Source organism: Dermacentor variabilis, chromosome 11 (genome assembly GCF_050947875.1).
Source record: "Dermacentor variabilis isolate Ectoservices chromosome 11, ASM5094787v1, whole genome shotgun sequence".
Lineage (NCBI taxonomy): Eukaryota > Metazoa > Arthropoda > Arachnida > Ixodida > Ixodidae > Dermacentor > Dermacentor variabilis.
In genome coordinates, this window is record NC_134578.1 from 66,926,784 (window position 1) to 66,942,213 (window position 15,430).

A 15,430-nucleotide genomic window follows, 5' to 3' on the forward strand; every position below is an offset into this window, starting at 1 on the left:
TCACTCAGGAAATTGAGAAATTCGCGGAGTGCAAGCAACGTCTCTATATTGCTTCCATACATTACACGACCTTGCGATTACGCTAGATATACTCGCAGTCCTTCAGGTATACAAATGACTGATCTTTACACAACGCTAAAACGGTACGCTTCTACTTTTAAAGACATTTGTTTTGCTGCGTGCCATTGAGTGATAGTTATACACCATTATTCGCAATATTCAGCATATCAAGAGTAATAGGTACTCGTGGTGAAAAAATTTCAGTACAAATTGCTACTTCGAATGCAATACAGAAGTGAAAGATCTTTGCTGAGAAGGAAAGAAAAATCTCCAATACATTTCTTGCGTACTTGCTTATGTAGATAACCACGTCTGCTCCGCTAAATACATGTTCATTCCAGGTTACAAAATTCATCAATGCCTCCGGAGTGCTGGCTTCAATTAGTTCCGTTTTGTTTGCATATGGATAGAATATTTCGCTATGTTCCTGAAACAAAAAACAAAATAAATGCAAGCAGAGCCTCAATGATGAAACACTTAACTTATAAACCAAATGGCGACACTCCGATAACTTCGAAAGTAATTGCGGCAGTAGAATATTACATGACCAAAATAGTAGGCACACACAACAGGATGAAATACCTATTGCTTTTATGTCAACAGATGTGCCCGTACATATACGTTTGATTTTCCATGGTAGACAGCGTGGTAAGCCATCCACGGCCGCTCAATGAGCACATAGGCATGTAAGTTCTGCTACAGCGGGCGGCGTATTAACGGTGAGAGCGTGACAGAGAAGTTGACACTGGCCGCGCCTGTTTTCCTACAGGAGCCACTGTACTGGGAGGACAGCTCTCCGGTAGGAACACACGGTGGCCCCACTCTGCGGAACGGTGTTTCAAGTGCTTCGAACTTGAGCATATGAAGTGACCGCAGATGATATCATTTTTCTGGAACGTGTTCGAATAACATATCCGAGGCCTTCGTAGGACTGCGGGTCATAGGTGGCTGTACGCATTGCAACTGCTCTGTGTACCCCCACCCCAAAAGAAATATAAAACGCAAGATACATTTTTCCTTCACCATGCGGATTTATGGGCCACTTACGTAGAACACCATGGTTAACGATACTACAGAATATATAGGTTCTGTAGAGGCGACAAGGAACGCAGATATAAACAGTCCTAGAGCTGTTTCTTGGTATTCTCGTCGGTTTAGTGATGATGATTACAAAAATGTATCAAGGCTAGAAGTACTGCTTTCACCTGATTTTATTTATTTTTTTTAACGAAAGCTTTAATGCTGCGCGCTGCGAAATATCAGCTACATGCTCATACGTCCTGAAATCGTCACTTCTAGCAGCGTGATTGCGACACTTTGCCGCTTTGTGCGTGCTTAGCGGTTAGGGAAGTAAGCGTATAAAGGTCAGATATGCTTGCATTATTAAATAAATTGTGCTCTTGATGATGTACGTCGGTTGCAAGGAGCATATGTACGCATGATTTATTTTATCGTCGAGCAATTCTGCGGGAAATATGGACCTCAGTCAGTCATCTGCAAGTGGCAGCTAAGGTGGTAGTGCTTGAAAGTGTCTTGTAGGAGCCGGCGTCAACGAGCGACGGCATTTCTGACGCTTCTTCAAAGGTCATCTCCGACGACCCTCAACGCTTGGTTGCCTCGGAGTGCCTAATGATGTTCTTGTGCGTCTGCTGGCCTTTGAACACGCGTACAGGCGGGCACACGCAAGGCTGCTGGGGCTCTAACTACGCAATTTCTTCACATAAGCACTCACTATCGCGCATGATGCAAATATGCCACCTGCTTTCCTCTGCCGCACTGTTTAGGGCTACGCAGTAGTGCTGATACGGCGGTTTACTGTCAAGTCATTGCTTGGCACTTCGTGTGAAAATTGCGCCCATTTATGCACTTGTAGTTCTGATTGTGCAACGAAGCCGTGACGGCTTCTTAGAACACGTATTTTATTTTCTTGTATTGAACAATTCTTAAAGAGTGATCAACCATTTCTCTTCCGAAACAGCCCCCCGTCCTGGGGCTGTCCACAGGCTCTCCACGCATGCACGGCACAGCTGGGCTCGGAGGTGCGTCCGGTTACCATCAGTCACGCTCTGTCCTGTTGACCATTCATGAAAGCCCGCCGCCAAAATAGTTCCGGAACTTTGCGCCGCGGGCGATGAAAGTCGTAAACACGACACGCGTTGCTGATCGCAGCCTGTTGGAATCTCAGCGCTGACACCCGTTGTTGCAAATGGGTTGCAAGCCCCAAGGGTAGCATTGGCCTGGCGGCCTGGGGCACAACTGGAAGCATCCGAAGGTCCGAGCAAAGCATGAGTCGACTGCTAACAGAACAACTTGTTTATTCTAGCATCGCAAAAGAGCGGCCGGTCAGGTCGACCGAAGTGGAGAGATGGGAGAGCACGTTACTCAACAGAAGAAATCGGAGCCTCTTTCGGCGTCCGGGGCAGCTGCTCTCATACTCTCGGAGTCGAGGGGAAGAAGGAACGCCTCGTCAGAGGCGCACGTGATGCGCCACTCGGGCACGTTCAGACGAGTAGGTGACGCATCCGCCAGGCCGGCGCCGGTCAGACCTCCTCGCTTCACAGTTGGGGGAGCTCCTCTCCCCGGCTGCCGCGCTTTGACAAGCGTGGGCACCAACATGCACACACACACACGCGCGCACACGAAGACACGTGGCATTGGAACATGCCTGGACGCGCTTGGCGGGGAGGCGTAGCGGCGGCGCCGAACGGGCCAAAATGTCCGCCGCTTTGAACGAAGCCCCGGCGTCCGCTGCATCCGCGCCGGCTATACCGCGCGTCGTAGGCGAAACGTAACAGACCGCCCCGCCGGGGGAAGGAGATCCCGATGGTCAGGGGACTGCATCCGCTGTCCGGAGGGATGTCGCTCGATGATGCTCATAACCGAAGTCGGGCGTCCTGCGGCGTTTCTTGAGCGCATCGCACAGAGAAGGCCTCGTTCTCTCGTTCAGGTTCACACAGGACACTGCAAAGTGACTTCGGGAGAGTTGACATTTTTGTTCTCGTTCCCGGCAAGCGTTAGAACTACGCCGAAACTCAACCGCTCAGTCAGCAAGCACGGCACAACCCTCACTAAGCCCTGCCAGGCTCTTTCCACTTTTATACCACTGCCTAGTTCCTTACAGTAGTCTAGCAGCACTCAGAACGCGTCCACAAATTGGAAAATTGCACTAGAACGCACGTAATCACTTTGAAACACTAAAAAAAGCAATATGTTAAGAATCCTGCCTCAGGAAGAAAAACATCATTAACAAACAACTCTGAGGCTGATTCCTACGTTAGGGGCTACGACTTAAGCCATCGGCGTTACCGTTGAGACTCCCCTTTTTGTAACGCACCTCAAAGGAATATTGTTGCAAAGCGAGGCTCCAGCGCAGGAGGCGGTCATTTGTGGAAGAGATGGTCTGCAGCCATTGGAGAGGGCAGTGATCCGTCTCGAAGCGTGCGAAGCGGAGTTCGCAGCGAGCGACCGTAGACTACCTCAGCTGGCGAAAACCCCGTATCCGCATGCGGCACGGTCTTTAATGCAAACGTCACTCCAGGCAGACACAGCTCCCAGTCAGTTTGTTGTTGAAACCACAATGCTCTCAACACGCGCTTCATGACGGAGTGGAGCTTCTCAACGGAATTCGACTGTGGGTGGTACACTGAGCTGTGTAACAGCTTTACCCCACACCTTTCGAGAAAGGCTGTCGTCAAAGCGCTAGTCAACACTGTGCCCTGATCTGACTGGATTTCCGCAGGAAAACCAACTCGCGCAAGTATGGACAGTAGTGCATTGACTATCTCAACTGAGCTGTGTTCTTTAAGCGGCACTGCTTCAGGGAACTTTGTCGCTGGGCAGATCACAGTCAAAATGTGTCTGTACCCCGTGGCTGTCACCGGCAGAGGTCCCACTGTATCAATAACGAGCCGTCTAAAAGGCTCCGTAATGATAGGTACCAACTTCAACGGCGCCCTCGATTTGTCCCCTGGTTTGCCCACCCGCTGACAGGTGTCGCATGTCTTCACAAGGTGGTCTGCGTCCCGAAAACACCCTGGCCAATAGTACTCTTGCAAGAGACGGTCCTTAGTTTTCTTAACTCCTAGGTGTCCGGACCACGAACCCCCATGCGACAAGCGCAACAGATCCTGACGGTAGCACTGAGGCACGATCAGCTGATCGAACTCCGCTCCCCTGCGTTCTAGATACTTCCGGTACAGGACCCCACCTCTTTCAACAAAGCGAGCATTTTTCTTGGCGATACCTTCCTTGACAATGCAGCGTATGTTTTCTAGGCTGCCATCCTTTTTTTGCTCGGCTATCAAAGCCGACCGGCTGACTTTTAGCAACCTATTAAGTCCGTCTGACGTAGGCGCGATGAGCAAATCTGCAGATAGCTCTTCTAATTTTCCCGTGTCGGGCATTTCCTCTCCAGTATCTGGTGCCTTCAACGCTACAGGCTCAATTTTATTCAGTTCGGGCGTGCTCTGAATATCAGCTTGCTGCGCCTCTGACCCTTTCTCATTGTTCGACAACGTCGGCCCCGCAACTACCGCCTTTGCAGCGAGCTCCCGAACCTTCGATCTGGTTAAGGCCTGAACGCTAGCCTCACCAAACAAAAGCCCCTTCTCGCGCAGGAGGTGATCGGACCTGTTCGAAAATAGGTACGGGTACTGGGTGGGCAGCATAGATGACACTGCCGCCTCCGTCTCAAGCGCTCCGAAAGGTCCTTCAATAAGCACTTTTGCTACGGGCAGACACACGCTGTGAGCTTCCACGGCTTGCTTGATCCATGCGCACTCGCCCGTGAACATATCGGGTTCTACGTAGGAGGGGTGAACTACATCCATCGTAGCGGCGGAATCGCGAAGCACTCGGCACTCTTTCCCGTTCACGAGGAGGTCTCGCGTGTAAGGCTCGAGAAGCTTCATGTTCTCGTCAGTGCTGCATAATGACAAAAACATGACTTTTGTTTTTGTTTCCGGACACTGCGCCGAAAAGTGACCCGGCTTCTGGCACGTATAACACACGCGCGCTTGCCTCGTCTCGAACCGCTTTCTGCGTTCGGCTTCGGCTGCCGCCGTCTCCTTAGGTTCGGTCGGACTGCTTTCACTCGCATCCGCACTACGTGTTCCCCTTTGCTCTGATGGGTGTGAACTTCGGCCTCTCAAACTTGGAGCCAAATTCACCCTTTGGCCGTCCTTAACTCCGCGAGCCCGACGCGTCACAAACTCCTCGGCTAGCTCAGCGGCTTCAGCAACCGTACTAACGTCTGGCCTACCCAAGACCCAGTACCGCACGTTCTCAGGTAACCGACTATAAAACTGTTCCAGCCCGAAACACTGCAGAACTTTCTCGTGGTCACCAAACGCTTTCTCTTCTTTGAGCCACTCCTGCATGTTTGACATAAGCCTGTTGGCAAACTCTGTATATGACTCACTTCTGCCTTTCTCATTTTCCCAAAACTTCCGACGGAACGCCTCCGCTGACAGCCTGTACTTTTTTAGCAGACTCGATTTCACTTGGTCGAAATCCTCTGCCTCCTCTCTCTTCAAGCGAGCGACTACGTCGGCCGCCTCGCCGGGTAACAAAGTGAGCAAGCGCTGTGGCCACGTTTCCCGAGAGAACCCCTGCTTCTCGCACGTTCGCTCAAAGTTAACCAGGAACAAACCAATGTCCTCTCCAAGCTTAAACGGCCGCATCAGGTCAGTCATTTTGAACAATACTCGTTCTCCTGCACCGTGTGCCTGACTTCCATTACGAGCGCGTTCCATCTCTATCTCACGACGCTTCATTTCCAAAGCGTGTTGACGGTCGCGCTCTTGTTGCTCTCGCTTTTTCTGTTCTTTAAGTTCGCGCTCCTGTTTCTCTTTCTGTTCTTTAAGTTCGCGCTCCTGTTTCTCTTTCTGTTCTTTAAGTTCGCGCTCCTGTTTCTCTTTTTGCTCTTTAAGTTCGCGCTCCTGTCTTTTTGCCCTCTCCTCAATAGTCTCAAGGCATTCGGACAGCTCGTCATCCTCAGCCTCTAACTCAAAAATAGCCCTTAGTAGTTCTGGTTTTCTGAGTTTGTCCGAGACATCCAGACCCAACTCCCTTGCAAGCTCCAGCAATTTCGGTTTGCGCAACGACTTCAAATCCATGGCTGCTCTGAATGCTGCTTTCTCTACTGCCTACTATTGTCTTGCCGCAAACTAACCCGGCAGCAACGACAACCACAATTACCAGCTCTGTTTCTGACACTAACAAAAGCCTGGCAAAACTCAAAAGAAGAAAGTCCCGCACTCACCAAACCTCGCTGCCAAGAATTCAGCGCAGTCGTTCCGCTGCAGGCAACCAGTCATCACACAGAGCTCGTCGCACTGCTCCCGGATGGTCGTTGTGCTGCTCAGCATACAGTCAACTGCATATCTTCGCTGCTGGCCTGCGTTGTCGCGATCTCACCGCTGGCAGACAGTTGTTGGTATCTCAGCGCTGACACCCGTTGTTGCAAATGGGTTGCAAGCCCCAAGGGTAGCGTTGGCCTGGCGGCCTGGGGCACAACTGGAAGCATCCGAAGGTCCGAGCAAAGCATGAGTCGACTGCTAACAGAACAACTTGTTTATTCTAGCATCGCAAAAGAGCGGCCGGTTAGGTCGACCGAAGTGGAGAGACGGGAGAGCACGTTACTCAACAGAAGAAATCGGAGCCTCTTTCGGCGTCCGGCGGCAGCTGCTCTTATACTCTCGGAGTCGAGGGGAAGAAGGAACGCCTCGTCAGAGGCGCACGTGATGCGCCGCTCGGGCACGTTGAGACGAGTAGGTGACGCATCTGCCGGGCCGGCGCCGGTCAGACCTCCTCGCGTCACAGTTGGGGGAGCTCCTCTCCCCGGCTGCCGCGCTTTGACAAGCGTGGGCACCAACATGCACACACACACACACGCGCACACGAAGACACGTGGCATTGGAACATGCCTGGACGCGCTTGGCGGGGAGGCGTAGCGGCGGCGCCGAACGGACAAAAATGTCCGCCGCTTTGAACGAAGCCCCGGCGTCCGCTGCATCCGTACCGGCTATACCGCGCGTCGTAGGCGAAACGTAACAAGCCACAGCTCTTCGCGGCGGGTGAAATCGGCGAGTGTCGTTAACATCGACAGTTGTCTCTGTCGCTTCGACACCGTGCCGTGTGATAATAAAACGCGAAATGAAAAACAATGATTGAAATATGTAAATAACGCACGCATCGAGCGAGGGCCTTCCACAACGTACAAGCCATCCCTTTGCCCTTTCCTTGCAGCCGTTCTGTTCGGCGGGACCAAAAGCAAGGAAAACTTGTATCTGAAATGTTTCTCCATGTAAATTTAGGAAAGTAAAGCAAGGCATATATATATATATATATATATATATATATATATATATATATATATATATATATATATAATATATCACAACAACTCAACAAACAAAGAACAATGACAACATGGCGCAAATAACTTCTACTTATTTATTGAATTACAGACATGATAAATTGATGCAATAGAGGGCGAATAAAACCAACAACTCGCCGCAGGTGGGGCACAATCCCACGTCCTCGAATTACGAATACGATACTTTTACCAAATTAGCTATATCGGCGCCATTTCTTTGTCCAATTTCTGGGTTAATAATGTTTTACTACAAGAACTAACAATGGAATTGTTAGCCAGTGCCACCACCCAGAAACGTAGGAGGCGGATGTGGAACATTCTTTTTTGCCGCAGGCGTCATGAGTAATGCGAACAGGTGGCTTCTTAGCCCAGCTGCGACCACTTGCTTTTTCATTCACTTTTATTTACATTAATTTATCACTTCTTTCATTCAATTAGTAAGTACAATTTCCCCTATGTTGCTCTTAGTGTCTTTGTTTGTTGGCTTCTTATGATGAATGAAAATTGGGCCCCTCGGTTACCTTCTTCATACAATACCAGGGTCTCAAATCCGGCAACATTGATGCCTCCAGGTAGCATGTGTGGGCTTATTGATCACATGCCGTCGCCTAAATAGATCACGTACTCATGAAGCCTGCGGAAGAAAGTATGTTCCACGTCTGCCAACTAACTTTGTAAATTGTAGCCGTGGCTAACACTTTCAGGGTTAGTTCCAGTGGTGGAACACGTCGCCATGGTACTTCATGGTAAGAGCATCGCACGCGTAATGTGAAGACGAGGGCTCGTATCCAACCTCCGGCCTATCGTTTTGTCAGCCACTTCATTTTCATTTCGTTTTCATGTTCTTTATATATTGAGTAAGTTCAAGTAAGTTCTTTTATGGTGTCCTTGGTGTCTTTGTTAGCTCCTTATCATATGAAAATCAGGCCTGCCGGTTCCGTTTCTTCTGGCTCATGTATATATATATATATATATATATATATATATATATATATATATATATATATACATTTGCGGGCCCATAGGGGCCCATAGTTGGTGTCAATGTTTGTTGGCTTCTTTCGATATGACTAATAAAAATCGGGTCCCTCGGTTAACCCCCTTTCTCCTCGTTTAGTACATAACGAGGGTCTCGAATCCGGCAACATTGATGCCTTCAGATAGGATGTGTGGGTTTATTGACCAGTTGCCTTCACCCAAAAAGATCACGTTCTCGTGACGGCTGCGGCAAAAAGGACGTTCCACGTCCGCCGTGAAGGTCTGTGAGTGGTGGCGCTGGCTAACACTCCCAGGGTTCTACTAGGGCACATAAATACCCAAGAATGTGGATTGGGAAATGGCGCCGCTGTAGCTCAATTGGTAGAGCATCGCACGCGAAATGCGAACGTTGTGGGTTCGGTTCCCACCTGCGGCAAGTTGTTTTTTCATCCACTTACTTGTGCTTAATGAATGAAATAAAGAAACGATGAACTAATGCAAATTAAGTGGATGAAAAAAGAACTTGTCGCAGGTGGGAACCAAACCCACAACGTTCGTATTTCGCGTGCGTTGTTCTACCAATATAGGGAGAGAGAGAGAGAAAGAGAGAGAGAGAAAGGCTGAAACGTCTTTAAGTACGCAAATAATGCTAAGCTGATCTGATTAAAACAAACTAAATTCTTCGAAAGTAAAGTTAATAATTTCAAGTCACTCTTGCGCGGATAACTTCAATATATGACCAAAATTAGAAGATGCTGCAGACGCTTTTTCACCTGAATGAAAAAACTGAGGCAAATGAGTGGAATTCCTGCGTGATTCCTCGAAGTATTGGGGAAATTTGTCGGTACTTCTGCAAGTCCAATGATAAAGAAATGTCTATAACAAAGGCATTCCTGAAGCAAATGACTGACGTTAATTTATCAGTAGAGACTTGGTGTCTAAGTTATGTTATAGAAAATGCATTTACGAATTTTGAACAAATGAACTTTTACTTCATACCTTTCAACAATTGCTTCCACGGGGCCTGTATAACTTGAGAAGTAAAAGATATAATTTTTTAGATTCCATTATTTTTATTTGGGATGATCGTTGAAGAAACAGCAACACAAGAATAATATTCGCAATAAGCTCTATATATAATGCCTGTAATTCGAACATATCTTTGCAGTGGTATGTTTGCAGGATCATGTTTGGTTCCCTTCCGTTATGTTGTGGCAGAAGTACCTGAAAAAGGCGCACTTTTCTCCCCCGTAAAGCCCTCTGGGACTATACTGCTCATTATTAACATAAAAATGAACAGAAAACTCACCGTTAGAACAACAATATCCGTGATTATGAGACTGAGTTTCAATAACATTCTCTGCGTCTTCCCAAAAATTATGTTGACCTTCAAAAAACAAAGCAGTGATTGTTGCAAATAAACATTGATTTGGTTTTCCTATTTCACATTTATATTACCTTCTACAGCATGTAACTGCTTTTTAGGCATGGATTAGAGATTCTGTTGCACGGAGGGCCACCTCATAAGTTGCTTCATATCGTGAAGTTGCTATTTAGTAACGTTGTTTAGGTGAATCTCAAAGTAATTACCAGCACAAAGTTACAAAATGCTATAGATCTCTCTTCAAGAAAAAATTCAGCGGGTTTAGTTATCCTGTCCAGTGAGCAAACTGCGCGAAAAACAGAGCCTACTCTACGAACTTGATAGTGCCATATCATATGTGATAATGCATTGTTCCTGGCAATATATCACGTAACCCTATGTGCATACATCAGTCTTTTAATAATAGGTTGTGTTCCCACGTGTTAATAAAATGCTTTCTCTTCATATTGCAATGTCAATGAAATCAATGAAAGTTTACCGCAAGATTGTTGTCGATCAGTTTGAGTAGTAGAAAAGTATGGTGCCTGAAGTAAACAAGCTGCGCTGACATTATCATTTTCTCGTTTTTGTCGGTTGATGACGAAGAAGTGCGGAACGAAAGTCTTTATTCTGTGGTTCTTCAAAGCAGTGTGACTTCTGGATATCAGGAGCTTCCCCGAAGACGTCGTCCACCGGGATAGGTGACGGAGGACATCCACGCCTTCGTGACAAGGCGAGTCCCGCGGAGGTAGCCCTGTCCGTGGGAAACCGAGACATCACCGACTATAGGCTTCCCGATCCATCTGAGAGCTCAATAGCGGCGGAGATGGAATCGGACAGTGATTAAACGCTAGTCCAATCGCACCACTTGAAGCGTAACTTCGCCGGTCGTCACCAGGCATTGATCTTACTGATAAAAGCAGATCTGACGAACGGGTATTCTCCGTGGGCTACACCGCAATTACGGCAGGTTGCCGATTCCATCCGCAAGAAAAGGCGCCGGTTGCGGCAAATGCGTCGCCACTCCCAAAGCAAGTCCCGGGGGAAAGTGGCACTTCCTTTGAGTACTTGGATGCAAAACGTGTCACAGAGAAAGCAAGGCCGGCACACACAAGATGCGCCTCCCCCAGTACCTCTGCGCCTGTCAAGGTATGAAACGTCATCCAACGTACGTCCAACCTCTTCGGCTGTACAGTGGACTTCGCTACCACAAAGGACTTCAGGTGGAGATACTTCTTCGGCGCTCCCCAAGAGCCGGGAGGGTAATGAAAGGCTTCGAAATGAAAAGCTGATAGACGTGCTTAAACGGCTAGTAAACGCTATGCGTATATTGCTCTCCGGATTGGCAACGCCGACTGCACTATCGGTCGTGACGGCGTTAGATGCTATGGAGCCGCCATCAGCAGCTCTAAAATAAGGGGAGCAATCATAGCTCTCACGAGAAAACACTGCACATTAGAACAGAACATGCATAATTCTGTTATAACCTAATGGAATACTCGAGGTCTATGCGGTCATATGTCCGACTTTAGGCAACGGGTTTTCAAATACCGCGTCCCAGTGATCGTGACATGAGAGCCAAATCTCACGTCGGAATTTCACCTTTCCGGATACATCAAGCTCTGGTCAGGTGAAGATGGACAAAAGAACGAAGTTTTAATGTGTATACACAGTGACATGACGTTTGTTGGGCGCACGATCGCTCCACATGACAGCAATGAATATGGATGTGAGACACTAAAACATAAAATACTGTGTTTTCTATCATCGGCGCCTACATACCTCCTAGACAAATACTTGACCTCTCCTACCTATCCACTGTGTTACAAGGTTCCCCAGGCCCTCATGTTGATATTAGAAACTTCAATGCTCACCATCCTTACTGGGGAAGTGCCGGAATAAACTGTCAGGGTAGGAACTTGATGGACTTCATAGACACTAAACGTCTGACTGTCATCAACGCTGGGTCTCCAACTTACATCCGCAGCACTACTTAGGGAAGTTGCCTAGACCTCACTATCGTATCTAAAAGCCTCCTGCCCTCAGTCAACTGGTGCTTGGACCTAGAAACGCATGGGAGCGATCATATACCAACATATGTGCAGATGAAGTGGTTTGTGCAATCTACTGTATCGCTGTACGCTGCATTGACTGGTCCACATTCTCTACATATGTCACAGAGAATTGCGGAGACATATTTCACCATCTGTTATAGAAAACATCATTGTATTGTCAGTGCAGAAGAGAAATAAGTTTATCAGTGCACCTATATCCCGAACGGCGATTAATATTGCATATGCACTGCTTCGCGCGATCTGTCGTAGAGCGGAAAGGAAGGTTAAGCGAAGTCAATCACCATTAGACCATGTCTTATGTCGACGAGCTCAACGAAAAATACGGCGTCACTTTCAAAAAATGGGAAAACACCAGCGGAGGAGCTTCTGTTCCCTTCTGGATTCTCGAAGTCCCCTTTCTAGGATCTGGCAGATAGTACGAAGCCTTCGTGCCCCTCCTAAGCAATAACATGCTTTCCGTGTTCTAGCGCCTCACCAATCTCTCAGAGACGTGCAGGTTGCCGAAGACTTCTGTAAGAGAAACAGCCGCACCGCTATTTCAACATGTACAACATTCGATTGACCCGTGCCACGTCCTAAAGATGCTCGTCGTGTCCTTTCTTTCACGATGCCAGAATTGAAAGCTGCACTTGCTGTTTCGAGACGATATTCTGCGCCTGGACCCGAGCGTGTTTCATATACGGCGCTGTGCCACCTTGGCGTGGAAAGTCGGAAAGTCCCGCTGTCGTACTATAACGCCACGTGGTCATCCAGTACAGTCCCGAAGCAGTGGAAAACCAGTCGTTTGGTGGCCTTCCTAAAGCCAGGAAAATCGCCTTAGGCATCTTACCGGCCAGTAGCTTTAGCTAGCTGTGTCGGTAAGGTGATGGAACGGACGGTGCTCACTAGATTAAAATGCTTCATGGAAAAGGATGAGCTTTATCCTGAAATGATGACCAGATATAGACGTGGACGGTCTGCAATTGATGATGTCATTGATCTCGTGTCCACTATCGAACACAAACAAAGGCGAAACCGAGTTATAGGAGCAGTTTTCTTAGACATAAAAATGAGCCTATGACAATGTACTTAACCAAGTCATTTTTCATGTCCTCCGCAATTTGGGCATGGGCGGCCATCTCTACGTGTGGATTGAAAATCACCCACATGGTGGCATAATCTTCACGTCCACGAATGATGGCGAAACGAGAAGACAAGTAGTGATCCGTGGAGTGCCTCAAGGAGGAGTGCCCAGCCCGACTCTTTTCAATGGTTCCCTTATTGGCCTTGTGGAAATAATTCCTGATAAAGTACGCATCAGAACCTACGCAGACGTCATATGCATATGGGCGTCCGCAGGCACGCGACCGCAAATTCGTGCAAGATTGCAGCGAGATGCTTTTTAACGTCTCAGTACCTGCAGTGCCAAGGACTGCAACTGGCTCCAGATAAGTGCGCTGCTATAGCGTTCACACAGAAGCTTATGTGTAGGTATCCAATTATGATCAATGGCAATTTCATCCCATATGTGACCCACCACAGATACATCGGTGTTGTCATTGACCGCGGTGTTTCATGGTCGAAGCATGTGGCAATGTTAAAAAGGTAACTGGGCTTGCTCAAGTTTTTGGGTTTCTGGCCGGTATGAAGTGGGGTGCACCTGAGCATTCGCTACTCCATCTGTACGAACCTCTTTATGTCGGCTACATTCGGTATAGCCTGCCAGTTTTATCAGGTAGGAGCCGGTAATGTTTGCGTACGCTGGAAAGTGCCCAGGCACAGATGCTCAAAACATGTCTCGGTGATCCACGTTGCACCTCAACTTACGAAACAATTGAGGAGGCTCGCGTCACCCCTTTACCTGTCTATCTACGATGCGAACTACTTCAAGTATTCCTGCAGCTGCTAGGCCGTCATGGACGCCACCCCTTATTTACACTTCCCGACATACGGGCGGACTCCACTTTTTCAAGAGCCATTGAATGCCAAGAATCTGCCATACCATCATACTTTGCCCCTGCTGACCTTCGACGTATGCCCCCATGGGTAATGTCCAAAATACGGGTACGTCTATCTATTCCCGGAATTTCTAAAAGATGGCGAGTACCTACCGTCGCCCACAGACATTTAACACTTGAACATATGTCGAAAGAATATGACTCCTCGGTAAATGTGTACACAGACGAATTGGTCCTGTCGTATGCGTCTGATGCGGCTTTCGTTGGGCCTGCGCATCAAGTGATTCGACTGTTTTGTCTGTGTAACAAGACGACTACAACATTTACGCAACTAGTGGGAATCAGAGAGGCCGCTCCATATATTTCGCGACAACCTCCTCAAGTATGGACAGTCTTCAGTGACGCGAAATTGGCTCTGCAACTGCTTAAAGTGGTGTTGAAAGAATGCGCTTACAGATTGTTGGCTCTTCAAACTGCCGAGCTGTACACTCTAGTGCAAGAAAACGGCCACCACATCACATTTCCGTGGATTCCCAGTCACTGTGGTATACACGGCAACGAACTGGCCGATGCCGAAGCGAAAAAAGAACTGGAAGAACCAGAGTCACTGCTTCCAATAATTTTTTCAAGAGCGGACGCCAACTGCCTCCTCTCCAGTGTCATCCGAAGATCGACAGAAAAGTACTGGGACAATCCGGATAATCGCCACAGACGGCTCGAGAGATTGGACCCTACCATGAAATTTAGGCTACCACCGAAAATTTAACGCAGCTTTGCCAGTCTTCTCCACAGACTCAGACTGTGGGTCACGTTTACGCACGGATACGTGCACCTCATGCGACGCACTAAGTCTCCAGATTGTGAGTTGTGCAATGAGAATGAGACTATTGGTCATGTGCTTTGTGACTGCCCTAAGTACGTCGAAGAGCGTCAAAAGTTTAACAATGACCTTACGTGTCTCGGCAGCCCACCGTTGTCAGATCACCTTATTTTAGGCCCTTGGCTTGACGCTCAATCGAGTTTCAAGGCCATCCAGGCGTTACTGAACTTTTAAAAAGTACGGGCCTGGACCGTAGGCTTTGAGCGAGCCAAATTGCTTGCCATATGTTTTACATCCTCCTCTCGTCATCGGCACCCGTCATGCGCCTCTTCCCTCTTTCTTTTCCTCTTCCCCTTCCTCCAACGCAAAGTAGCTGGCTAGAGGAATATACCTCAAATGACCTATCTGCATTTCTTATCATTAAACTTCTCTCTCTCTCTCTCTCTCCCTCGTTTTTGTCAGTACTTCCTAAAGACTTCCTAAAACTGGACTTCCTAAAAATAAATAGGCACGCTCTTACATAAAAATAGGGAAGAAACCACACACACATATTAATATAAGCCCATACACAGACTTGAAAAGAAGTGTCATAGGGTGCGTTATCATAATTGTCTTCACCGACACTGTATGCCTCAGCAACCTAAGTGGTATAAACCTATTCGTAGTAGTACTACAAGAATAAAAGCGTGGTGTACTTGTTTTTTGAAGCACAATAATGTCTCCTGTCTCCTGAGACGAACACACATGGACACATAACTAATCAAACTGCTTATCCAATTGGGTAAATCAAACTTGACAATTGAATAAATGGATCGCGTG

The 15,430-nt window shown here is 47.8% G+C and overlaps 1 protein-coding gene across 1 annotated transcript in view; it reads right to left on the reverse strand.

Annotated features, from left to right (window-relative positions):
- Positions 1 to 15,430, reverse strand: part of LOC142563312 (uncharacterized) — a 45,064-nt gene that overhangs the window by 24,769 nt on the left and 4,865 nt on the right. The window contains exon 2 of the mRNA XM_075673870.1: positions 351 to 487. Within this exon, the coding sequence (XP_075529985.1) occupies positions 351 to 487 (137 nt within the window). The remainder of the gene's footprint in view (positions 1 to 350; positions 488 to 15,430) is intronic.